At 45.3% G+C, this 27895-nt stretch overlaps 2 protein-coding genes across 2 annotated transcripts in view; both read right to left on the bottom strand.

The window, feature by feature from the left end:
* gpm6ab (glycoprotein M6Ab) overlaps positions 1 to 12459 on the bottom strand; it is a 29362-nt gene extending 16903 nt beyond the window's left edge. Inside the window, exon 1 of the mRNA XM_075463291.1 lies at positions 12252 to 12459. Within this exon, the coding sequence (XP_075319406.1) occupies positions 12252 to 12288 (37 nt within the window). The 5' untranslated portion in view covers positions 12289 to 12459. The remainder of the gene's footprint in view (positions 1 to 12251) is intronic.
* Positions 12460 to 22571: 10112 nt separating this feature from the next.
* The window catches only part of LOC142378146 (sialoadhesin-like), a 30876-nt gene continuing 25552 nt past the window's right edge, over positions 22572 to 27895 (bottom strand). The window contains exons 14-19 of the mRNA XM_075462374.1: positions 27484 to 27750; positions 26455 to 26715; positions 24353 to 24446; positions 24195 to 24255; positions 23858 to 24039; positions 22572 to 23692 (exon numbers count right to left, since the gene is read on the bottom strand). Of these exons, the coding sequence (XP_075318489.1) occupies positions 23632 to 23692; positions 23858 to 24039; positions 24195 to 24255; positions 24353 to 24446; positions 26455 to 26715; positions 27484 to 27750 (926 nt within the window). The 3' untranslated portion in view covers positions 22572 to 23631. The remainder of the gene's footprint in view (positions 23693 to 23857; positions 24040 to 24194; positions 24256 to 24352; positions 24447 to 26454; positions 26716 to 27483; positions 27751 to 27895) is intronic.

Below are 27895 nucleotides of genomic sequence, written 5' to 3'. Positions count from 1 at the left end.
TTAAGATCAGGCTTAAAACTTTCCTTTCTGATAAAGCTTACAGTTAGGGATGGCTCAGGTGACCCTGACACATCCCATAGTTAAGCTGTTATAGGCCTATTTCATGAAATGGATTATGTGTTACAATAAATCGATTCCAACTGGCTGGAGTTGATACGATGATATAATGTTGTAATTTGGCGACATATAAATAAAACGGAATCGAACTGAATTAAATTAAATTATAAAAAATCTTGAATAGGGATTTTGGTACTTCTTTGCTTGATTGACAGCTGTATCAGCCAACCACATCCAGCCGTCTCCTGCTCGCTCATCCCTCCTCAGCTCCACCCATCAGACTGTCTGTCCACAAACATGATGAAGATGTTTGATTCAGACAAATCCTGATGAGCACACACACACATGCACACGCATTCGTGCAGCTACACCAACTTAGTGAAGCCTACAAGCAGACGAGGACATTCACACGTTCACACATTCATCGCTTCACTGCTTCACCTCCATGTTGCACACAGAAGGTTTGTGTGTGTGAGTCATCATGCTGCACAGGTTTAATTGACCAGCCTAGTTGCCATGCCAACAGGGGTGTGGCAGGAGCCTGCTGACCCACTTTGCCTGTAGCGTTGTCATGGCAACAGCGCTGCTCTGCGAGTGTTACAGCCACAGTGATGTACACTTTCACACACACAGCATCCATTTTCATCTCCGCCTTTTCGTCTGCTCTCATCGAGCGTTTCTGTCTCAGTTTGTTGAAACAACGACGCGCACGTTCACCGTGTTTCCCAACAAACGGCGAGGCCCCAACTGAGCAACAAAGATGGCCGCTGTGCCCAGTAAGAAGGTCCCATTTTGCTCTGACTGACTCCATTTAATAAAAGAGGTTCATGCTCATTTTGTGTCTTTGAACAGACTTGTGAGTCAGTTTATGTCCATGTGGCTCCGACATTTGCAGACAGAGAAAGATTCATCACAGCTCAGATGGACGAACACACACGAGGAGGAGTCTGATGCTGTGATATAAATGTGTTATGGGCCTCTGTGTGTGTGTGTGTGGTGGGGGAGGCTGTGCAGCATGTTGCAAATAAATATTTTCATTATGTGCACATATCTGCATGAGTCTGACTGTGCAGTTGTGTCTCAGACTGAGTGTATGTCCTGAATTCCAGCCATGTTATAATCCTCATCATATCTCCATGTTTGGGCTTTAAATGCAGGAAAGACCCAGTGACCTGGTAAAAACTGGGACAGGCTGAACTCCAGCGGCTGCGCGCTGCGTCTCCGTACGTTTTCTTTGTTTGGCTGAGAGAAATACCTTCAGATGACACTGCAGCGAGCATCGATTTGCTGCTCCATCAAATGAAATTACTGCAGGGTCGATAAGGTCAAATCATGAGGCTCATTTAGTAAAGTACACACTAAATCTCATGTGCTTGCTAAAAACACGGGCAGATGGTGGCCTCTCATGGATAACGGTTGGCAACATATTTCTGATGCTTTAAACTTTTATTAATGTTTGGATCATGAACTGTAACTGATGACGGGCTGTAGTTTTTATTCATTAACTCACAGCTACAACACCTGCTCAAACTCCACCTGTTCTGAATGGACTGACTCGTTGGTGTAACCTTCTCTCTAAATCACTCTCAGTATGTTGTAGTCTGGTGCTGCACCCATTAATCAGCTTTACACTGACTTATAGAACAGCAGCCAACTAATGCAATGCCTACTTTATCAGTTCTGGAGCCATTCTTTATAAAGAGATTAAAGTGTAAAAATATATTCAACCAAATAGTGAAGTAATAAATAAATGAATCCAGCTGAAATATCAAACTCGTCCAACCGGCTTCTCGTTTCAGCATCGCTGCTTTGTTACAATAACAGATTATTTGAGAAGATGATCACAAAAAAGCTGGAAGCAGATTTCCGTGACACGGATTACTGTAATCACTGTATGTCATAGTAACCTCTTCTGTGACCCAGAGAAGCTGTGTTTTTACCAAAGAACGTGACTGAAATATTATGACGTGGATTTATTTCATCACTGGAGGAAAATGTAGTTACCATATTTACTGGTTTGGTCAGTTTCAGCAGCCGAGGATCAGACCGCCCAGGCCTGTTGCCCATAATCACATCCAACCAGACCCTTTAGGAGCCTCCTGGAGGTGGTGGGTCCCCAGGAGGGTGGTCTCATGCTCGTTTAGGATACGCCCGCTCAGACTCCATGGACTGACTACAAGGCCCGCCTCAGTCAACCTCTCCTCCAGGCCACTATGAATGCAGATTTCACCAACTTCCCCCATCTTCTCCCTCAGGGATATGGAGCTCAGGGATCCAGCGGGAGCAGTGTGGAATGCTGCTCCTCCACATCGAGAAGAGCCAGATGAGGTGGTTCATGCATTCCTCCAAATGGAGGCTCCAGAGCAGAGATGATATCTTTTGGCTAGCTAACGAACACCTCGGTGTCCCCCTGAAAGAGCTGGAGGAGGTCACCAGAGAGAGGGAAGCTTCTTTTGCTGCCACTCGCAAGCAGTCTCAGAATATGTGGTACAGCCTAAGACGTGGACTGTTGGCTGTGTTGGTTCTTTAGCTTTTCTCTGGGAGTTGTAGTGGTCAGAGATCTGCTTTTGTCACAGGCCCCCTGAGGCCTTAAGCTTCTTACGTGTAGCGAACGTTGTTAGCGTCTGCCTGAGACTGCATGCAAGCCCGTTTGTGTTGAAATAATACCCACAATCCTTCACTCTGTGTTGGGCGAGAGCATCACAGATGGTTATGTACGTGCTAGTATGAATTCCACTTATAATGGCCGCTGTAAGTCTTGAGATCTCGTGTTAGTGTGGAAATAAAAAGTAATGACGATGGAATTGACCGAACTCACAGGGAAAGGATTTAGGGAAAGTTCTCATTTTACTGTTTTACTGTTTTTGGTGAGTTTCTTCTGCCTCAACAGTCCACTACTTTAGTTAATATCCCAACTTTCATTTTTCAACAACATGCAATCTGTGCAACTTACCACCTGCTACAGGTTTACACCCGCCCAGGCTACAGCTGCACAGGCTACAGCTGCACAGGCTACACCTGCCCAGGCTACACCTGCCCAGGCTACAGCTGCCCAGGCTTCAGCTGCACAGGCTACACCTGCACAGCCTACACCTGCCCAGGCTACAGCTGCACAGGCTACACCTGCCCAGGCTACAGCTGCACAGGCTACAGCTGCACAGGCTACACCTGCCCAGGCTACACCTGCCCAGGCTACAGCTGCCCAGGCTGCAGCTGCACAGGCTACACCTGCACAGCCTACACCTGCCCAGGCTACACCTGCCCAGGCTACAGCTGCACAGGCTACAGCTGCACAGCCTACACCTGCCCAGGCTACAGCTGCACAGGCTACACCTGCCCAGGCTACACCTGCACAGGCTACACCTGCACAGGCTACAGCTGCCCAGGCTACAGCTGCACAGGCTACACCTGCACAGCCTACACCTGCCCAGGCTACACCTGCACAGGCTACAGCTGCACAGGCTACACCTGCCCAGGCTACACCTGCCCAGGCTACAGCTGCCCAGGCTACAGCTGCACAGGCTACACCTGCACAGCCTACACCTGCCCAGGCTACACCTGCCCAGGCTACAGCTGCACAGGCTACACCTGCACAGCCTACACCTGCCCAGGCTACAGCTGCACAGGCTACAGCTGCACAGGCTACACCTGCCCAGGCTACACCTGCCCAGGCTACAGCTGCCCAGGCTACAGCTGCACAGGCTACACCTGCACAGCCTACACCTGCCCAGGCTACACCTGCCCAGGCTACAGCTGCACAGGCTACACCTGCACAGCCTACACCTGCCCAGGCTACAGCTGCACAGGCTACACCTGCCCAGGCTACAGCTGCACAGGCTACAGCTGCACAGGCTACACCTGCCCAGGCTACACCTGCCCAGGCTACAGCTGCACAGGCTACAGCTGCACAGGCTACACCTGCCCAGGCTACACCTGCCCAGGCTACAGCTGCACAGGCTACACCTGCACAGCCTACACCTGCCCAGGCTACAGCTGCACAGGCTACACCTGCCCAGGCTACAGCTGCACAGGCTACAGCTGCACAGGCTACACCTGCCCAGGCTACACCTGCCCAGGCTACAGCTGCACAGGCTACAGCTGCACAGGCTACACCTGCCCAGGCTACACCTGCCCAGGCTACAGCTGCACAGGCTACACCTGCACAGCCTACACCTGCCCAGGCTACACCTGCCCAGGCTACAGCTGCACAGGCTACACCTGCACAGCCTACACCTGTCCAGGCTACAGCTGCACAGGCTACACCTGCCCAGGCTACAGCTGCACAGGCTACACCTGCCCAGGCTACACCTGCCCAGGCTACAGCTGCACAGGCTACAGCTGCACAGGCTACACCTGCCCAGGCTACACCTGCACAGGCTACAGCTGCCCAGGCTACACCTGCCCAGGCTACAGCTGCACAGGCTACACCTGCACAGCCTACACCTGCCCAGGCTACAGCTGCACAGGCTACACCTGCCCAGGCTACAGCTGCACAGGCTACAGCTGCACAGGCTACACCTGCCCAGGCTACACCTGCCCAGGCTACACCTGCCCAGGCTACACCTGCACAGCCTACACCTGCCCAGGCTACACCTGCCCAGGCTACAGCTGCACAGGCTACACCTGCACAGCCTACACCTGTCCAGGCTACAGCTGCACAGGCTACACCTGCCCAGGCTACAGCTGCACAGGCTACACCTGCCCAGGCTACACCTGCCCAGGCTACAGCTGCACAGGCTACAGCTGCACAGGCTACACCTGCCCAGGCTACACCTGCACAGGCTACAGCTGCCCAGGCTACACCTGCCCAGGCTACAGCTGCACAGGCTACACCTGCACAGCCTACACCTGCCCAGGCTACAGCTGCACAGGCTACACCTGCCCAGGCTACAGCTGCACAGGCTACAGCTGCACAGGCTACACCTGCCCAGGCTACACCTGCCCAGGCTACAGCTGCACAGGCTACAGCTGCACAGGCTACACCTGCCCAGGCTACACCTGCACAGGCTACAGCTGCCCAGTCTACACCTGCCCAGGCTACACCTGCCCAGGCTACAGCTGCACAGGCTACAGCTGCCCAGGCTACACCTGCACAGGCTACAGCTGCACAGGCTACACCTGCACATGCTACACCTGCACAGCCTACACCTGCCCAGGCTACAGCTGAACAGGCTACACCTGCACAGGCTACAGCTGCACAGGCTACAGCTACACAGGCTACAGCTGCACAGGCTACACCTGCCCAGGCTACAGCTGCACAGGCTACACCTGCCCAGGCTACACCTGCCCAGGCTACAGCTGCACAGGCTACAGCTGCACAGGCTACACCTGCACAGGCTACAGCTGCACAGGCTACAGCTGCACAGGCTACACCTGCACAGGCTACAGCTGCCCAGGCTACACCTGCCCAGGCTACACCTGCCCAGGCTACAGCTGCACAGGCTACAGCTGCACAGGCTACACCTGTCAAGGCTAAACCTCTCCAGGCTACACCTGCACAGGCTACACCTGCACAGGCTAAACCTATCCAGGCTAAACCTGCACAGGCTACACCTGCACAGGCTACACCTGTAGGCTAAACCTATCCAGGCTCACTGGAGGGATTATACATCCCAACTGGTCTGGGAACTCCTCGGTATCCCCAGGAGGAGCTGGAGAGTGTTGTCTGGGTCTGATTTTAGACTTTTTTTAAAGGACCACCATCTGCGCACAAACTTGAGAAGCATTTGAAGAAATGTGTTTAAATTCTAAAATCATGAACTATTCTGTGAGGGTCCAGAGAAGCCGTATTTTATTAAATCATTAGACTTTGTTCATGTGACGACATCACCTTCAGCTGTGGGAGAAAAACTGATCAGCAGATGAGAAAGAAGAGGATCTTCAGTCTGTGATCACTGTGTGAGCCATAAGCAATCTGGACACGTCTGTCTCGCCTGATCGGCTGACAGACAAACATAGCAGCTGTGTCTGTGTCTTAGAGCTGTCACACAGACACAACTACAGCACGAAACAAACACACAAAGTGGCCTGAAGATGCACTCAGAGTCCTACTCTAATGGAAAATGACAAGTTCAGCCCCACTGCAACATCAAGGCCAAGAAGTGTTCAGCACAGCCAAGTGTAACCCAGACACAGGCGAATATTTAGACTGGAGACAATCAAACATGAGCAGGTGTGTCTGAACAGGTTGGAAGGATTAATATGCTTTAATTTTTTCTAAAGGAGCTCCCTGTACATACATATATATATATATATATATATATATATATATATATATATATATATATATATATATATATATATATATATATATATATATATAAAGCTGTGAAACAGTCAGCAGCCTCTGCTGGCGTGGCCTCCTGTCCTGAAACGATCTCTGAGCTGCCAATCAAACGGTCTGTTATCGCTCACACAGAACTGTGTTCCTTCAGTTAACACCAGCAAACTAACAGCTCTGGTAACACGCTTACCTGTAAAATGATCCAGGTGTTACCGGTGGAGTGAATGAAACAGCAGAGCAAGCCAACAACACGCCCATCAGTACTTCAGCATAAAAAAGGTTTCTCACTCTGTGCCGATACTCTGATTATTGGTATCCTCACAGGCATCTTCACTTTCCTCCAGAACAGATTATCTCTCAGATTACACTGAGCTGCCATTTGTGTTTTTTTCAGAGATGCTCAATACAGATCTGTAAAGGTTCAGGAGGGAGACCCAGCGGGGCCAATCAGTTCAGTCTGCCTGGAGGCACTGAAAACTGAACTGGCTGACGGGTCAGGCTCTGCTCAAAGTTACCTGTGAGGTTAAACTACACTTTTAAAGGGTAACTTTCTTTAAACCATCTCGATATTTCATGCACTGACTTAAAGATACAGTTAACTTCAAACTGAACTGAGAAGCTGTTGGATCAACATCTGGTCAAATGTCATCAAGAACACAAAGGAAGTTAATCTCTTTAAACTCTGCGGACCGAATTGCAGAATGAAAAGCTCCACAAATGGATTACAGATTAAAGGAGGAGTGTGATGCATTTACTGCCATCTAATTTGGAGAGAGCTACTATCTCAAGCGTCGTCCACCCACCATCTCACATCAAAATGCATCAACGTCTGAGACCAAAACCTGATCAGGAGAAAAAACTCTGCAGACCTGAAGTTCATCTGTGATTTCCACCCAGAGAAAAGCCTCATTCATGTTGATCATTCTTTTCCATCTTCAGGTTTTCTCTTCTTTGACTGTGCTGATTTATGATCCTCCATTTCTCAGCTGTCCTCCTTTCTTCTTCATCACTCCGCACACTCACGATGAGCCTCTCCGGGCTACGGGCGGCCTCTACGGGTCTCTTTGGATCTTGTATAAAATATTACTGTCAAAAGTGCAAAATCTCTAAATTCAGATATTTTTCGTACAATTACAAACAAAGATACCGAATTGAGAGAAAAGGATGATAAAAAGAAAGACTGAATGAAAAGATAACTGTAGTTCATTGTGTCATTCATTCATCCATCCATGCTCTGTACTGGCTTCCTCCTCTCACCTGGGGGGTGAGAGGCAGGTACACCAAGGACAGGTCACAGGAGTTAACTGCATGTGATGACATCTTTCAGTGTGCAAACACCGCCCTGAATAAACTGCATGTGTGCACCTTTAAATACAAGCCAAACAGACCAAGACGATCATTCACAGCAGAGGAAAGCCTCTCCAACTCCAGCATTTCAACAATAATTCATATGCAGGATTTAGCTACAGTTAGACGGAAAAAAGTGTCGTTTTTCCGTTAGTGTCGTGATGTTCATGGAGAATCTGAACCCCTCCCTTCAGAGCAGCAGCACAGAGACAGACTGTGGTGATGATGTCATCCTCAGACTGAGGCTGGAGCGACTCCACGAACAGGCAACGCTGCCAGGACGCTGAGAAAGCAGCAGCGCTTGTTGTTTCACAGATAGAGAGGATTTTTATTTTGATACAGGAAGCACAAAAACATTCACTGCTCCGACACGAGCACCGATTTCCCACAGAAACCAGACGTGCTGTAGATGTGTGATAAGAGTGTCAGTTCACCTGAGCACCAGCGATTAAATAACTGCGAATATCTGGTTCAAAGAGCTGGTGGGTCAAACCTCCACCAGCACTACATGTCACAATTATATATAGAGTTAACCTGCTCCACACACAGCGTTCAGCCATCTGCTCCCTGTCAGTAAAGGTGAAACACTGACAGGCTGCAGAGCTGAACAGATGAAATTCCCTTCAGAAAGACAGAAAAGAGGCTCAGCTGCCTCTCCGGTCCCTGTTTCCTCCCTCCCTGCCCTGCTAAGTCCATTTGTATCGACTTATTCACCTCTGCATTAAGTTCCTTTCCATTAGTGGTCACTATAATGAAAAGGATGGGGCAAAGACTCCAAGTCTGCTATCAGTTACAGTGTGTGTTCACACAGACTTCAGCAGCAGCCTGACACCACACCACAAACACACCTGAAACCCTGTTATCTGTCACCACTCTATCTATCTAACTGGGGTTTATGAGTGAGATGATCAGAGTAGGTGCACATTCTGTGTGAAACACACAGAGTTTCCTGGGTAAAATCCTTTCTGAGGAACTAAATTTACCAGAAACCGAGTGCCACATAATTCCAGCTGAAGATCAAACAGGAACCATCAAACAAACGCAGCAGACAGTCTGCTGCAGGCTGCTCTTTGTGTTGTGTTGTTATCTGATGAACCCTGTCATCTCAAACTGTCTGCTCCCCTTTTCCCTGTCCCAGTTCTCATTAACAGGGACAGACCTTTAGTTTTCCTCCTACTGTTGGACTGTTGGAGCAGCAGGGATGCAGACCCACTGTGGGCAGAACAGTCGAATTCAGCTGCTGGATCATCCAGACGTGTCATTTCCTAAAGAAGATTATTTTGTGGGTGAATCCACTGCAGAGGAAGCCATCAGATACCCGAAGAATAAAACATGCTCTCTGTCACAAATTACAGTAAGTTCATGCAATCCAACTCATTTTCCACATTTTTGTTGACTTACATCCATTTTTGCTCAGTGTTGAACTCAATTATCAGAGTTTTGGACTGCGTGATGACCACTGTAAAGGTTTTATTGACAGAATCAACAAACATGTTCAATTAAAAATGTTCAATGTGTTTTTTTATTTGCACAAAATGAGAAACTGAATTGTGCAAATACTAATGGCAGCGTTCAGGCTGCAGTTGTGAACCCTGCTCCATCACTTTCATTCACAAATATGGAGGCTACACGAGTCGTGTGGAGGACAGAAATCATCCATCGGTTTATACTGTAAACTACCATTACAGTTAATGTCGGCTGGGTTCAAACCTGCCATCATCAACAGTTAAAAGCACCACCAGGCCCCTGTTCCACACAGCTCCACATAAATATCATGCAAATGTGTCTCATGATAACAACTCGAGCAGCAGAAAACTGACCTGCAGCAGATTATCATTCACTGTAAAAATGAAAGGGAAGTAAAAAAGATGCACCTGAACAAACAGCTTGAGATGCTTTTAAGGAGCTCAGATGGATCTAAAGCTGTCATTCTGTGGCTGTTAAACTTTCAGAGCTAATTAAATATCATGAGACTTTAATGATTTATTATCCACAGCTGTGAAAAACAGAGAAGGAAAGTCGGAGCTGAGTGTTCCACCGACACGGACGTGTGTCAGTATAACCCAGAGGAGGCCTGACGAGCTTCACCATCAATTCTAAAACATTGTGCTTCTTCTATGGTTTATTTTGTTTACAGCCAGAAGGCAAATTAAATGATGCCTCGTAAATCTTATTGTATACTGATGAATAATTCATGGACTGTTCCTTTGTACTACATAATTTTACATAATTACATTACATAATTTTCTTTTCTATTCTATTCTATTCTATTCTATTCTATTCTATAATAAGATAATAAAACCAATTTAAATGAATCTAAGAACAACTAAACCTACGAGCTTTAGCTCTGTTAGCTGAAACTGAGCCGTCATTCATCCATCACTGTTGCAGCATACGCAGCGTATCCAGCAACACTTTCACTGTTTAGGTGTCCGAGGTGTTCCCGAACCCGATGGAATGTGTGATTCGTCCTGGGGGGGGAGGGGGGGGGCTGGGGGGAGGGGGCCTCCACCGACAGAAACCTTCGAGCTCCCCAGGCTGTTCACATCCAGGCCAAATTATAGAGGAAATTCATTTCAGGTGTTGTATTTCAGCTCTTTCTTTAGGTGGCATCTCACAAAATTTCTTGTTTTCTTTGACCTGCAACTTTGTATGAAAGACCCAAACATTTTATCACCTGTGTTTAATCAGGAGCTCCAACTGTGAGTCACTTTCACTATCCGATCTGTACTTTGTGAGAACATCCGCTGAACATTTCACAGTTTGCTCCACAGAGGCTTGGTGCCTCAGATTCTTCAGCACGCTGTTGAATGAAGGTAAATGTGGACTTTGATTGGCAGCTGCTGCAAACAGAAACTTTAACTTTCTATCTTTCTAACTCTCTAACTATCTTTACCTGAAGTTTCTCATCTTTTTCATGAGCTGTTCTGCTGCCAGTCAGACAACATTATTGATGATAACAATTTACTTTCCATATCAAAAGGAAATGTATCCTTATTTAGATGGAGAGAAGATGAAGAGAAGATAGAGAAGAGATGCAGAGAAGATGGAGAAAAATTAAAGAGAAGATAGAAAGAAATTTAACAGAAGATGGAGAGAAATTAAAGAGAAGATGGAAAGAAATTTAACAGAAGATGGAGAGAAATTGAAGAGAAGGAGAGAGAAGATACAGAGAAGATGGAGAGAAATTGAACAGAAGATGAGAGAAGGTGGCGCTTTCAGGATGGGAACAGATTAAATGGATGAACAGAAGGAGTGGGGGTGAAAGCTTAAAAAAAAAGTGGCAGGAAAGAAAAATCACGTTTGCTTGAACACCATTCAGCTCTCTGATTGGCTGAAACAGGTTCCATCCAGAAAACACACACAAATCAGCCTATCACAAAACAGAAGACAGTGCTTTAATGGTGTTACCATAGATACAGTGTTAATAAACGTTAATAAGGTGATATGTTTGAACAATGCCTCAGGTATGGTTTGTGTCTGAATGTGTGCGAGCAGCGCCGTGTACGTTTGATTTAAGAGAGAAGGTGCGATGAAGAAGACGGACACGCCCATTCTGAGCGCCAACAACAACAACAACAACAATAATGATCATTTTCAGAGAATGCCTGAAAACATCAATACGCTGCCTCCAGAAAACTGTGAGAGATTAGATCTGATTTACATGGAATGTGTTGAAAAGATCAGAAATGGGATGAAAGAGGGAACCATGCCAACGCTGAGTCGAAGCAGAAGAGGCAGAAACAGAAAGCAGCAGAGCGCTCTGCCTGAAATCTGCTGAGAAAAGGGAGAGGGCTGCTGATAGAGAGATAGGAAGAAAATGGAGGGAAAGGGTAGGAAGCGACACAGACAGCAAAGAAGGGGGGGGGGCATGCAGAGAAGGGAGAAGGGTGAGGGAAAGGCGTTCAGACAAGCGTGAAGCGCCAACAATGGAGGCTAACAAAGAAAATCTCAAAGGAGGCATCAATCACTGCCCCACTTATCCCCCCCTCCCTCTGATTTTTACTCTTTATTTCAAGGTTTTGCCCCACGCTCCCTCCCTCTGTCACCCACTTCTCCCGCTTTCCTCCCCCCAGCCACTCCCACCTCCTCCTTCCATCCTTCCATCCATCCATCTGTCCGTCCATCTGTCCATTCAGCCTCCCAAACAACACGACCCTCCAGTGTCTATCAGCTCCTCTCATGCTCTACCCAAACAATCTGCCTTTTTCTGCATCATTCATCCAAACACTCGGGAAAACCAGCTCCCGTGATGCTGGGGTGTTATCAGCAGCAGACATATAGATGGCTCCATTAAAATTCACAGCCTGTCTCTTTGTTTCTGCTGAGAAAAACGACGAGGAAAATCATTTCTGCTAACTGCAGCGAGGAACTGTTCAAATTAAACGTGCAGAAATGTGAGGTGTGTTTTCTTCTGCAGGGTATGAACGCTTCTTCTTTTTATCTGACCAAAACACTCACACAAAGGAATCCTTTGACACCGAGAGGGATGAACAAACAGAACAATCACAGAAAGAAGCAGCTGATGGAAGATAAAAACGTAGAAATTACTCCTCGGTCCTACCTTTCTGGCTCTGAGATTCATCCATGTTTTCCTCCATTGTGGCAGGTTACAGTCCCTTTGTCTCGATTTCGTGTGAAGCTGTAAAGCCTCTTGCTAGCTCTCAGCACAGTGTGCGTGTGTGTGTGTGGGAGGCGGTGTGTGTGCGAGTGCTTTTTCCCTCCCTGCAGATGATGGAGGCTCAGGGAAGTCCCTGTTTCAATGCTCTCTCCTCACTGGTGATGTGATGTGGGCTTCTCCAGCATCACACCTGAGCATCAGTCAACAGCCTGAAAAATGTCTCAAGAATGCCAGAGATGTAGATCCTAATAATTTTGAGCTATAAAGATGTAGCATGCAATAGATACAGGTACATTAATGAGCTGTTAACCATCAATGCATGTGTGGACAAGTGATAAACCAATAATAACACATGCAACAGATTAAATGAAACATCCTCAAATCACAAGAACTTCCAGGAGTGAAAACACACGACTGAGACTCATCAAAGTGTGAAATAATCACACGTTGTGTTCATTAGTTTATTTATTCACTGTGTCATCTGCAGAGGAGGAAACACCCAACATGTTAACGTTGTATTTAAGTGATGAGTTGAGAGAGTTCCTGTTTGAATGCATTATATTTAATAATTAATCAAACAGAGAACAAAACTTGAGTTTCAAACTTAACAGAAGAACCCATGAGAAGGTTGATCCTCCGTCATAACCCAACAAAACTCCAAAGGTAGGCTTCTTAATCAGTAGATAATGTTTTATTTTTATTTCTTTCTGTGACAGTTTCATGAACATTAGTGAAAGCAGGTTGGCTTTACACACAAAAAACAAGTTTAACAAGTCTGCCCCACAAGCTGCATGAGGAAAATATGCCACAACATCCTCATCAGAAAGAAGGAAGGTGGAGGAATGATGGGATGGAGGGATGGTGGGATGGATGGAGGGATGGATGAATGGAGGGCTGGTGAGATGGTGGGATGGATGGAGGGATGGTGAGATGGTGGGATGGATGGAGGGATGGTGAGATGGTGGGATGGTGGGATGGTGAGATGGTGGGATGGTGGGATGGATGGAGGGATGGATGAATGGAGGGCTGGTGAGATGGTGGGATGGTGGGATGGATGGAGGGATGGAGGGATGGAGGGCTGGTGAGATGGTGGGATGGTGGGATGGATGGAGGGATGGAGGGATGGTGAGATGGTGGGATGGTGAGATGGTGGGATGGTGAGATGGTGGGATGGTGGGATGGATGGAGGGATGGAGGGATGGTGAGATGGTGGGATGGTGAGATGGTGGGATGGTGGGATGGATGGAGGGATGGATGAATAGAGGGCTGGTGGGATGGTGGGATGGTGAGATGGTGGGATGGTGGGATGGATGGAGGGATGGATGAATGGAGGGCTGGTGAGATGGTGGGATGGTGGGATGGATGGATGAATCTGGTGAGATGGTGGGATTGATGGAGGGATGGATGAATGGAGGGCTGGTGAGATGGTGGGATGGATGGAGGGATGGTGAGATGGTGGGATGGTGGGATGGTGAGATGGTGGGATGGTGGGATGGATGGAGAATGGATGAATGGAGGGCTGGTGAGATGGTGGGATGGATGGAGGGATGGAGGGATGGAGGGCTGGTGAGATGGTGGGATGGTGGGATGGATGGAGGGATGGAGGGATGGTGAGATGGTGGGATGGTGAGATGGTGGGATGGTGGGATGGATGGAGGGATGGATGAATAGAGGGCTGGTGGGATGGTGGGATGGTGAGATGGTGGGATGGTGAGATGGTGGGATGGTGGGATGGATGGAGGGATGGATGAATGGAGGGCTGGTGAGATGGTGGGATGGTGGGATGGATGGATGAATCTGGTGAGATGGTGGGATTGATGGAGGGATGGATGAATGGAGGGCTGGTGAGATGGTGGGATGGTGGGATGGATGGAGGGATGGATGAATGGAGGGCTGGTGGGATGGTGAGATGGTGGGATGGATGGAGGGATGGATGAATGGAGGGCTGGTGGGATGGTGGGATGGATGGATGGATGGATGGATGGATGGATGGATGGATGGATGGAGGGATGGATGAATGGAGGATTGGTGAGATGGTGGGATGGATGGATGGAGGGATGGGGGGATGGTGACCATAACCATCATGGAGCCCATTTTGCAGGTCTACTTGTGTACACAGCATCAAAACTACTTGGATACAGCAGAAAACAACCTGTTTATAGTCCAACACGGGCGCCATTTTTACCGTTTAGTTGCCTGGATGAAGGCACAGTTGCATGTTTTGTGGAGGAGGACAGTCTCCACAACTGAATTTGTTCCAGTATTTAAAATATTTACTTTACCTTAAACATCCTTTTTGCTCAGAGTTGCCCTTCATTTTACTTCTTTAATGGTGGCGTACTCACGGCAGCAGCCAGCTGCTCTTGTATCTTCCTGATATTTTCTGATCTTTTTTCTATGAAAACACAGATTTTTTATTAACATTTCCTGTTTGTGCTGCTGGAATGATTTCTTCTCATAATTCTGGTAGTTTTTAACATTCGTTATGATGAGTTATTGTACCAGCTGAAGAGTTGTTTCCATGTGTGAGAAGATAAAAAATATTTTTGCTTTTCATAGATGTGTGTGTGTACTTCCATCCATTCATCCATTTTCTATACTTCTCTAATCCAATTCAGGGTGGCAGGGGGGCTGCAGCCTGTTCCAGCTGCCATTGGGTGAGAGGCGGGGTGCACGCTGGCTGGACAAGTTGCCAGTTCATTACAGGACCAAACAAAGACGTTCACACACATTCACTCCTACAGAGGATTAAAATCAACAATCAACCTAACATGCATGTTTCTGGCAGGGGGGAGATAGACGAAGAACCTGGAGGCGAGCAGCGCACACTCAGGGAAAAACATGCAAACAAAGGACCCAGGCATTCGAACCAGGAACCCTCTGGCGGTGAAGCCTGTTATATTTGTGTGGTTTTGTGATTTTCCAGTTTTTTTAAAGGGATTTTTAAGGCTCAAAACATGGTTAAATATTCAATGTAAGGGTTAGGTTATTAGGTCATGTCCCAATGATCAGGGGTGAATGATGCTGGAAGAACCAGATGCAGGAGGCAGCAGTCCAGAAGTAAGAGACAAACAACTAAGATCTTTATTATAAAACAAACCACGAACAACCGAGCCGGGAATGCGAAACTCTAAATAAATAAACTAGTCAGTCAGACAACAGTTGATGAAGTAGTGGTAAAGATATGACAAGGACTGAAAGGAGTCTTTACACAGAGGAAATAATGCAGCTGTGGCTGATTGAGTGGAGACAGATGTGGAAGTGGAGCTGAGGACCACACTGAGGGTAACTGGGAGTAATGACAGAACAAGAATCTACATACAGACACCAAACGGAACAGAGAGCAAACCAAGGAACCGATAAATAATAATGAATCCAGACCAGAATCCCAAAGAACAGGGAAATGTGTTGGGTTTAGGGTTAGGCATCCATCTGAGGTGGTGACAGGGAAGGGGAGCGGATATTTGTGTGGAAAACCTTAAATATATATTTTATAAAAGTGCAAAAATGTTCCACTATTTTCTTTCAGTTGTGGCTGCTGGTTGACAATAAACAATAAACAGGTTCCAGCAGCAGTGTGTTCATCCCTGTTCTGTGTTTAAACGTAAGTTCTAACCTTTTCGTTCTCACCTCTGACCCACAGATGAGGCCTCAGTGAGCCTCTCAGGTCAGTTTCAGACGAACACAGAAATACGTTCTTCTCATGTTAAAATGTTTGCAGCAGGTTCCAACAGGTTCTCTGGTATCCTACAGCACTTCAACACAACACGGATTATGTTGCACATGTACTTATTTCACATACACTCCTCGTTCAAATGCTTCATAAATGTAAGTTATTATAAAATATCTTATTCTAAGTCCTGTAACATCACTCTACCTTGTTGCTTGACGAATTCTCCTGTATGGGTGTGCATGTGCAGCGGTCACAGGGATTTGTTTTTACTGTAGGAGGAGCCAAACAGTTCTCTGCTGTAATTTTAATGTGAGTCCTAAAAATAAGGTTTCTTTTCTTTCAGTGGTTAAACAGTTCATGTAAAGTGGATGAAACCATATTTTGAGGTGAATGGATCTCGATCACTGCAGTTAAATGCTGAGCAGAAGAAAATCTCAGTCAACTCTTCTCAGTGTTTGGGTGCTTCCTCCTGCCTCCAGCTGAGGGCAGCATATCTGCACACATTAGGAAGAGTTCCTTGGAGGCATGAACAGACTGAGCTCAACTCTTTGCTTCCACATCTGATTCAGCAGCTGCTGCAGGGAAGTAGCTAAATAAATGGAACAAATCAATAAAGATAAAAACCAAGAGTGACCTGAACTTTGACCTGATGATGTGATCAATGAAAAGGACGTGAAAAGCAAAATGTTGCTGCCGACAGAACTGATTTCAGGAAGTTAAAGACTCCAACAACAGAGAAAATAAAGATTTATGTTGAGTGCACGTCACACGCGTCACTGTTTGTACGAAACAGAGAAGTAACTAAAGAATAAATCTGTTTGCTTCTGTTTTTTTAATAAAGTAAGAGTTCAACGATTGTTCAAAACTTTAAACGACTTCAGAATAAGTGTGACCCCAAAAAAGTCTAAACAAGGGCAAAAAGAAGTTACTAAAGTTACTAGAAGTGATCCTAAAAAGAAACAGCTGGATGAACATGTTGGAACTAATAGGTTAAGTACAAACTGGACATAAGAAAAAGTTTCATGGAGGGTTTTTCCACTAAAGCAGACCCAAAGCTGGTTCGGAGCCAGAGGCGAACTTAGAGCCAGTTCTTCCTGTTTCAACCACCAAAGCTCTCACTCCGGCACCAAAACATGAGTGCTCGAACCATTTATGTCAGGAGTTGAGGTTGGGGTTATGGAGACCAACCAGACCAGCTAAAATGTGGTGAACCCCATGTTTAAAACTCCAGAGCCAACGAAGTACCAAGTCTTAGTTCAGTGTTGCATCTCCAGTCCAGTCTGCTCTCCAGGTGAACCCCCAGGTGTCATTCCTCAACCACGTCCACCTCTTCACCTTGGATGGAGACAGTTTAAGATGAGCTGATTGTTCCCACACAAGGCCACAAAGTGAATGAATACTACTGAATCCCCATTCAGAATTTCTCTGGGGAGAAAGTTAATAAGATGATAAGGAGGAAAGGCAGCTTGGAGGATGCTTGTGATTGGGAGATGCAGGTAGATTTAGGAAATAAGCTTGTTGTTCCCCCTCTACAAATCTAAGGCCTGATATAGTCTTGTGGTCTAGGAGTAGAATGAGAGTCTATTTCATAGAGCTGACTGTTCCTTGGGAGGAATTAGTAGCAGAAGCATATGAAAGGAAAAAGCTAAAAAAGATATGTGGAGTTGGGGGCAGAAGCAAAGCAGCGAGGATGGAAAGTTAGGATCTGTCCAGTGGAAGTAGGATGTAGAGGATTTGTTGCAAAGTCCGTGGTCTCCAGAGATGGGGACTCAAGTCACTGTGACTTGGACTCGAGTCGACTTGAGTCGCTGTTTTGATGACTTGTGACTTGACTTGACAAACAATAAAAGACTCGAGACTCGACTCGGACTTGGAAGTTAAAGACTCAGCACTTGACTTGACTTGAGACACGATGACTTAAATGACTTGAGTGTTATTCAGTTCATGTTTTCAGTTTGAATATAAAACTAGAAAGCTGCAAGCAGCTGTATGCGGGACCGAGATGTGCGTACGTTGGGGCATGCGCTGGACGTCGTAGTCGCGCAGCTCTGCCCACACGCACGATACCCTCTGCGTACGTACAAGCACATAATAACCCCAATGCGGAGGGGTTTTTGAAAATTTCTAGGGGGCGCCACTGAGCCATTTTGCTCCGCCCACACACGATACCCTTTACATATGTATGAGGTCGACAGGGTGGACGTGTGTGCCAAGTGTCATGACCTTGCGATGATGATTGTATTCATCTGGGCATGATGAATGAGTGTACCGAATTTTGTCGTCCCACGCGAAACTAACCCCAATGCGGGGACCATTTTTAAGCACCGTAGGGGGCGCTACAAAGTCAATGAGCGACTCCCAAATATATAAAGTTTAGATTTTTTCATGTCGTCGACTGGCAGGTGGTGCTCGCAAAATTTCATGAGTTTTCGAGTACCTTTTGCAAAGAATAAGAAAGAAAGAAAGAAAGAAAGAAAGAAAGAAAGAAAGAAAGAAAGAAAGAAAGAAAGAAAGAAAGAAAGAAAGAAAGAAAGAAAGAATAAGAATATAGATGAACTCATACAGATACAATAGGGTCCTTGCAGTTTCACTGCTCGGTCCCTAATAATATTGATTACCCGGTAGGAGCGCAGGCTGAGAATGGCGTCATGATTGAATCACTATCCTGTCAATCAGTCAAGCCCTCTCTACATACCTTACGTGTTTATTGGAGAGAATAAACTCATATCAGATATGCATCAACATGTCAGCGGGAGGGGTACAGAGAGTCATTGTCTTCGGCTTTTGTAATTACCATTTTGACAGCAAAAGACGAACAGCACAGTGCAAGACATCTCGGACAGCCAGACGACAACTTCAAACTTTGTTTGTCATTTGAAGATCCATTCTGACCAGTAAGTGCTTGTCATATTAACTAATATTATCTTGTTAGCCTAGTCGGCAGTTAGCTAATGTTAGCTTGATATGATACGGGGTGGACAGGTTGGACACATTGGCCAATGATGTTTACTGACAGTTACTTATATCTTGTCTTTTCACTTTATTAAGATCAGACTCTGCAGGTAAAATTGTAATAATAAGGTGACTTGACTTTGACTTGACCTGTTACAGGACTTGACTTGACTTGACTTGCCCAAGAAAGAATTACTTGGGACTTATTTGAGACTTGCACATGTGTGACGTGGTCCCAGCTCTAGTGGTCTCATTGTTGAGGGAGCTGGGTGTAAGTGAACAGAGTGTGAGGAAAATAGTGAAGGAAGTGTCAGATGAGGCAGTAAAGTCCAGTCAGTGGATTTGGATAAGAAGAAACAATAGCAGCTGGGGGCCCAGCAGGGGGAGCACTTAGGGTAAACAGACTTTTGGAAGAGGCAAGGAAGAAATCCAGGATGTGTTTAGGGGGCTCGGTCCATTTTCAATCTTATTTAGAAGTTTTGATATTTCTTTGCTGTTGAAATCACACATGGGCAGCAATGAACAGAAAAATCAAAAACAATCGTTTTACGTTTTTTTTTATTTTTGGCGGCAACGTCGACGTCTTTGACATCATCAAGTACATAATCAAGTACGCTTCCGTTCCAAATGCACAATGAGCGTACTTGCGTACTCAGAAGTCCGTACTTCCGACAAGTCCAGTATGGACAGTATGGCTGTGTTCGAAACCGCATACTAGATACTACATACTTGCAAACTGCATACTTCCATACTGCACATCGATCAAACAGTATACAGAGCGTTTACCCACAATGCATTTCGCTCCTGCCCGAGCCGAAATCAGCCAGCCTGAAGCTGATTTCGCTTAAGCTTTAAACTCTGTAAACTTTAGCAACATTTGAAACATTTTCAGTCGAGAAAGTAGTCGTTTAGATCCCCAACGTGTTGAAAACCTGACAAAATACCGGCTATTTCCAATTTTGTTCCGACGAATTCGGCGCTACTAAAGCTAGCCGACACAAAGAAATGTAAGTAACATGGTGAAAAATTTTATTATGGTTATTATGGTTTATGGTGAAAACGCGCCTTTTAATAAATCATTTCCAAACCAAACACCCTGAACCATAGGCGGGAGGGAGCGGGGGGGTCCGACGTCTTACAGTAAGCACACGTTTTTATTAGGGCTCGTCCGACAAGGACCCTATTGAAATTGTAATGTTTTTTATTATTATTATTATTATTTACCCTTTTCGTGCCCCAATTTCGCCCCTTTCCCGTGCTCAAAAACTCACCAAACTTTGGCAAGTCTTGCGGCCGGATCCAAAATTCAATATTTTTGGTTGCTAGCACACGTTCAACGCAAAATGGCGAAATAGCGCCCCCTACAGACATTTAAAATTCCCTCAGCATTTGGTGAATTACCGTATGTCGCAAATTCAAAAACTTTATACATAACCATGTTCCCTGAATGGAGTTGAAGATTTTTTTAATTGGCCACGCCCACTTCCGCCTATAATTTTATGGCAGAGGCCATTAAGGCCAAGTCATATTGATGACCCCTGCCTATAGTTAACATTGTAAATGGGATGAGAGATAGAGGTGGTGGTCTGGGAGGGAGGGAGGGAGAATGGAATTAAGATTAAAAAGTTCATTTGCAATTAATATAATGCTACAAGACATATGACATATGACCTGATTGATGATTAGCTGTGTTAATCACTCGTTTGACATTCGTCACTAAAAGGAACCAGAGCTGTGACCAGTGGTTCAACCAGAGGTCCGTTTCATGAAGCAGGTTTAGTGAAAACTCTGAGTTGGTTAACCCTGAAATGAGGGAAACTGAGTTTTCCGTTTCACAAAGGGAGGTAACTCAACCCCGAGAAAGAGGGGTAACTCTAGCCTGTTTCACAAAGAGAGGTAACTTAACCTCTCGGTCAGTTACCGTAGTAACAGACTCTCTGAACCTAACCTGGTCGGGACCAGGTTTTCCTCAAGAAACCTCGAGTTTCTTTCTGTCTCCGCCCTCATTCAGCCACACACGCCATTTGATTTCCTCATTCATTCAGTCAGCAGAGCGAGTTCTTCTACTTCTAGAAGTCCATTAGGCACAGTAGGAGGCGACTTTTTTCACCAACATGTCCTTTTGACAACGATCCCGTGGATGAAGGTGCAGCATTATTGCGCAGAGAAATAAATATTCATCAGGAGATGGTTATCAGACCGCGCATAGATTTTTGCATTTACAGACAATTATCTTTTTGAGCGGCACCATCAGAATGTGTTGGGACAAAAGAAAAAAAGACATAAAAGACAAATAAATATTTGTATGAATAGGCTTAAAAAATACATATATAGGCCTATTATATTTTATAAAGGCACTCGTGTCCTGGGGGTGGATTCCCTCCGGGGATTCCCTCACCCACTGCCCTCCTGTTAGAGGTGGTGGCCACCACCCGTTTTACTGGCATCTGCCTTCTTTCTGTTGGCTCAGTAGAAGTCTGTGTTAGTTTAAATAGGCTTAATTATTTAACAGAACATGATATAGATGATGACTCTAAATTGTCCTTCTGAGTGACTATGAGTGTGTATGGTTGTTTGTCTCGTTTGTCTCTATGTGGCCCTGTGATGGACTGGCGGCCTGTCCAGGGTGTACCCCGCCTCTTGCCCATTGACCGCTGGGATAGGCTCCAGCCCCCCCGCGACCCGACCGACGGATTCAGCGGTGTATAGATAATGGATGGATGGAAGATATAGATGAGAAGACATAGTTTATGTGTGTGAAAACAGCATTATGTTGGGAATAAAATAACTGCACAGTCAAATAGCCACTTAATATTTACTTTACAGTGTAAAACATGATCAAAATGAGCCTCCATGCCGAGGTCTCACCTGTTTGAAGTGCGCTTCTCCCCCACGGGATTGCACCTAAATGAAATAAATGAATGGGCTACCATTCAAGCAGTTTCCCTGTAATATTATTGTGATTGCAAAGGACTACATTTAAACTTACGCTTTTGCTGCTGCAGCGGTGTTGCACTTAATTCTAAAAAACGTGTTGAAACTCGCACATGAGCGCATTAAAGGGGAACTGCGGTATTTTCAACATTAAGCCTCTTTTCTGAGTCGTCTGCAATGTTTTAGAACCCCCCTCACCGCTTTTTTAATGTTTACTGCTGTCTCCGGTATTTGCCTAATTTTGATTCATCGCAACCTGCTTCAGAACGGCAAGTCATGCGCATGTCCAAAAAGGTCCGTAAAAGCACAATAAACGTCCGTTTTCAAAATAATCAACTCACCGGAGTGGTTACTGGTGTGCACTGGTAATCCAAATTTCGTTGCGAAAAGTTGCTTCTGTCATGTTTTATTTGGCAGCTCGTTCATGCTCGCACTATTTTCTTAGCAGTGGCGGAGTAATATCAACTAACATCCAGTACAAAATGTCAAATAAAACACGACAGAAGCAATTTTTCGCAACGAAATTTAATATGGATTACCAGTGCACAGTGATGCAAGTTTCTGCAAGTTTGTGTAGAAATAAAAGGAGAAATACCTCCCAAAGTCTATTGTCTATTGATTTACAAATGCACTCCTGTTATCAGTCTTGGCTGGATAATTAATGCCAATACACACAAAAAAAGATACTATAAAGATATCGCCCAATTTTTTCAATTTCAAATAGCTTTATTGGCACAAGAAGGCAGTGCTTATATTGACGAAGCATCTAAACACAATATTAATAAAAATAAACAAATGAATAAGTGGCAGAACATTAACAATAAAATATAAACAACTTAATTGAGGCGTGGTCATGATCCGTATCATTAATTATAATCGATTTGTTAGGACTTGGTTGGGACTCGAAACAAAAATCTTAGGACTTGGACTTGACTTGGACTTGAGAGCAAAGACTTGATTTTTATTTTTTTTTAATTCTTCTTTCTTTTTAAGAGCTCCGTAAACCTGACTGTCATCTTCATAACACTGGAGGTAAATACCGTGGTGCCTCAGAATTGAGCCAAGTGGGAGCCGATAAAGAGAGAAGAGGAGGGCACCTAAAACCGAGCCCTTGGGGAAGATGCAAATTCACCAAAGCGAACACAGAATGTTTGCTCCACCCAGTAGGTCTGAACCACTCCAGCGCTACACCCCCAACACCCACTGCTCCAAACCAGAGAGTAAAACAGTATGTTCCACTGTGTCAGATGCAGCAGTTAGATCTAAAAGCACAAGAGTAACAGTCACCAGACACATGTGTCTGCATACATCTGAACTATACTCTGATTGCCACACCACAGGTTACATGAGAGTGGTGAGGTGTAGTAGAAGAGCTTTTGATTTTGGATTTGAGTTTCAGTTTCACCTGAACAGTAATCTGTAATAATAACAGAACTGTGATACATCTGAGGGGTGAAACGGGTTTACATGTCAGAAAGGACCTGATGATGGATGACTGTCAATATCATGAATATAACAGCAGATCAGATCCAAAGTGATGGTTTGATGTTCCACTACTTTACAAATATCAGAAAAAAAGATACAAGAGCTCCATCTGATGGAGTTTTGATGTAAAACGTCAGAGACAGAGACCCTGAAATGAGTTAAATCTCTCTATAAACATTACAGCAGATGTATGACATGTAACAATTAGATTTAAGCTCAAATGAGATTTAAAAAGAGAGAAAAAATTTAAAAGTATCAGCTGACAAATTCCTGTTGGGTTCATCTGGTTTTGTTGATGGTGCTGTACAACACGGATGCATCCTCTCTGGTTTCCTCAGCTCTGGTTCAGGGAGACAAAAAGAGAAATCAGCTGACTGTGCAGATACAGCAGTAAATGGTGTCATTCCCATTGAATCCCATGAATGCTGAAAACGTAACAACAGAGCAGGAAGATGCAGCAGAAATGAGTCTGTGTGGTGATGTCAGAGTGTGAGGAGCTGCTCACCTCAGGGCTGGACTGACTCTGTGAAACCTGACAACAGCGTACTCAGTAACTTCCTCTGAGTGTCTGTGAGGCTGAGCTGCTCTGTTGTTGGAGTACAGAGGATCTGCCTGGTTGTTGCTGAAGTGGACGCTGGCATACTGAGGCTCATCCTGCTCCTCTGGCTTTCCCTGACCACCAACACACTTCACATGTGGTAAAACACATGGAAGTTAAAGAAGGACAGCAAACAGCAAAGGGAGGCTCTTCTCAGTGGAGTCAGTTTTTAGTTCTACAACAGAATAATGAGTCCAAAGCCAAATGTTGTAGTTTTCTACCACAATGATACGAGTGTCCTCACCTGTTCCCTGCCGTCTGCTCTGAGCTCAGGCTCAGATGATCCATTGGAGGTCCTCTTTGTTCTGCTCAGGAGAATCGATGATGAACGAAAGCTGAACATATGAACTCTGAACATGACTGAATGAGTTTAATTAACAATAATGTAACAGAGCTGCTCACCGGATCCACAGACAGGCAGAGAGGAAGACGAGAGGCAGGAGAACAGCAGCAGTTACTGCCGCAGTTACTGCAGCAGCTGTAGATTTTACTGCTCCTGAACAAACATGGATCAGAATCAGGCTCTGACACGTCATCGAGTTTGACAGCAGGTTTGTCCTCATTGGACCCACAAAACAAGAAACACAACCCCTGATAGATTGATCTTTCTATCTATCTATCTATCTATAATTATGTTCAAAGAACAGGAGACCTCTACTGGTCGTGAGAGCAACAGCATGAGAAAAATGGTGTTGATGCTGATGAACGCCTGGTAAAAAGAATGCGGAGGTCGGCTGACTTGCAGCTCCCCGTTTGTGGGCTCAAATGTTGGAGTTTTCCCTGGTGGATGAAAGGGTGGTCTGCCTGCACCTTTGAGTCGGGGAAAGGGCTGACTGTTGCTTGCGTTTATGCTCCTAATGACAGTTTGTTGGCCCCAATCTTCTTGAAGTCTCTGGGTTCGGTGCAGGAAAGAACTAGGGACTCCAATGTCCTACTGGGGAGTTCAATACTCATGTGATCATCAGCCATGGTCTTCCGTTGGAAAAGGGTGGATTGCCCACTTCAGGCTGAGGATGAGTCACTGCCTGAAGTGGAGGAGTTTAAGTATCTTGGAGTCTTGTTCACGAGTGGGGGTATAAAGGAGCGGCAGATTGGCAGGTGGAGTGGGGCAGCATCTGCAGTACTGCTGGTGTTGGACCGGTCTGTTGTGGTGAAGAGAGAAGGTGAAGCTGTCAATTCACTATTCGATCTACATTCCAACCCTGACCGATGGTCATGATGGTCATGACCCTCCAAAGGGTCGCTGGGCTCACCCTTAGGAGCTGGGTCATCCAGGAGGGGCCCAGAGTGGAGCTGCTGCTCCTCTGCATCGAAAAGAGCCAGTTGATGTGGTTCAGGTATCTGGTCAGGACGCCTGCCTACTGAGGTGTTTCGGACATGTTCTACCGGGAGGAGTTCGACTCAGGAGCTGCTGGAGAGACTGTATCCCTCGGTTGGCCTGGGAACAACTCGGTATCCCCCAGAAAGAGCTGGAGGAGGAGGCTGGGCAGAGGGAGGTCTGGGGATCTCTGCTTAGACTGTCCGGACCCAGTTAAGGTTCAGATGGATGGATGAATGGTTTTAGTAATGTGATGCTGTGTTATAGACTGAATGGAAGTCAGAGAAGAGGAAAGAGTTGTCGTATGTTGGTCTTGATCTCACCTCACATAGAGGTGCATGATTGAAAGCAGTCTGTGCCGCTGCTACATCCAACCACCCTCCTTCCTTCTTATGAGGACTTTGTAGCTTTTTAAATGAAAGAGAACAACGTCTACTCTGATGTGGAAACACTTAAAGAAGTCGTATTTCCCTCCTGCGGCTTGTAGGGGCGGTACTTTACAGGACACCAGAAAGAGTCGTATTTAAGGGTCTATCAAACAAGCTATTTATGTTCTCGTGTCCATTGGAGGAACCTTAACTTGACTGAGTGTTACAGGACCACATGCTGAGACTACATTAGAATAATCTTGAACACACACTGTCAGACAATATATTTCATTACCTGCTGTAATTATAAAATCTTATTTCTCACTATTGGGATGTGGCTGATTATTTTCATTGTGGATTCATATCCTGGATAATTCAGTAAAAAGCCACATTAATATTATATAAGCAGCTGAAGGTTACAGATCACACATTTACCTCCGGAGAGTTTACAGTCTGTTCAACCCTCGGTTCTTCAACTCAGATATTAAAAAACAACTTCAGTTTAACTGGGAAAAGAAAATGGATGAAGCTTCAGGAGGATCAAATGTTGAAGTGATTCTTCTGGATAAACAATAGATGTTTTTACAGAAAAGCAGCATCACAGATTTTCAGATATGAAAATCAAACATGATGAAATTATAGTTATTTACAGAATATTTACAGTTTTGGTAGAATGTGAACTTTATAAAAAGATGATCTGGAAGGAGGTCATGCACCTTCTAGGTACTGTGAAACAAAACAACCCGAGTCACATGACCTCGTCACAGCCAATCAGTCATTAAAACCACATGAAATATTAACTGAATATAAAAGATCACCTGGAACAACCGTCAGAAGAACTGTGGAGTTCTGACTTCCTCTTGTGTTCTGAGCTTCACAGGAATAATTTCCACTGTGTTCAGGTCTGACGTCAGTGATGGTGAAGTTCTGTCCTGAAGCTTTTGGGGACTCTTCCTCCTCCTTGTACCAGGTGTATTGAGCTGCTGGGTTAGCATCACTGCTGCAGGTCAGAGTCACTGAACTGCCCTCCTCTATCTCAGCAGAGGGACTCACTGACACAGAGGGAAGCTTTGGAGCATCTGGAGAACATGTATGCAGAGCTGCAAAAGTCCACAGTGTGTCTTTAACATGAGTAAAGTCTGAGCTAAATGAGCAGTGAAGAAGAGCAGAAATCAAATCCTTTAAAGATAAACTTCTGTCTCCATAATTCATCAAACTGACTGCAGCTGCTGCCACATCTGGACTAAACGTTTCTCCACATCTGTGAAGGTAACCACAGTCAGATTATATCACACAAACATGTCTGAAATGTGTCTGAAAGTCTGCAGCGATGGTCTGACTGATTTTTTATATTCAGAGCTGGATCAATACAGTTATTGATATTACAGTCCTGGTGAGTCCAAACTAAAAGATCAATGTGTGTTTGATGTTTTATTTTGTGAACATTCTTCTTCAGATTTACTGTCACAGAGATCATTTGATGGTTTGTGGTGTTTGTTCTGTAATTTAACTGTGAGGGGAAAAAAGACGTTGACCTTCCTACCATCCACTGAATGTTGCCACATGATGCTTCTAAATGTGTTTGACTCATTAAATCAGCAGTATAGAAACATCATTTCTAGGAGACACAGGTTGGATTTATGTGTGCTCATGTTTGTTCAGTCATGTGTAACTGAGGTGGTTTTCAGGATCTCTGATGGTTTGAATCTCCTGAATTTATCTCTGGGAGCCAACTGGGAATAAAACTTCCTCTTTTAGCTGCTCAGTGAAGTCCAGCAGCAGAATGTCAGTGTTAAACAGACAGAGCTGAAGGAAACATGTTCATGAATCTCATTTCTTTTACTCACATTTCACATCAATAAAGATGGAGTCAGACTGCTTCCACCCCAGCTGGTTTGCAGCTGAACAGGAATACTGTCCAGAGTCAGAGGACTGGATGGAGCTGAAGAAGAGCTGTGAGTCTTTATTGAGAAGTTTAATATAATCCTTCTCCTCCTTGTACCAGGTGTATTGAGCTGCTGGGTTCGCATCACTGCTGCAGTTCAGAGTCACTGAACTGCCCTCCTCTATCTCAGCAGAGGGACTCACTGACACAGAGGGAAGCTTTGGAGCATCTGTAGAAGAAAGCATGAACACATTTAACATCTAATAACGTGAGTTTTTTATGTCTGTGGAAGCATCTGAAACCTTAAAGGTGGTTTTCTGTGTCGTTGGTGGTTTGAATCTCCTGAACATCCAGACATGTTTGACACCCAGTTC

The sequence above is a fragment of the Odontesthes bonariensis genome, chromosome 4, assembly GCF_027942865.1.
Source record: "Odontesthes bonariensis isolate fOdoBon6 chromosome 4, fOdoBon6.hap1, whole genome shotgun sequence".
Lineage (NCBI taxonomy): Eukaryota > Metazoa > Chordata > Actinopteri > Atheriniformes > Atherinopsidae > Odontesthes > Odontesthes bonariensis.
This window is presented reverse-complemented; position numbering and strand designations above follow the sequence as displayed.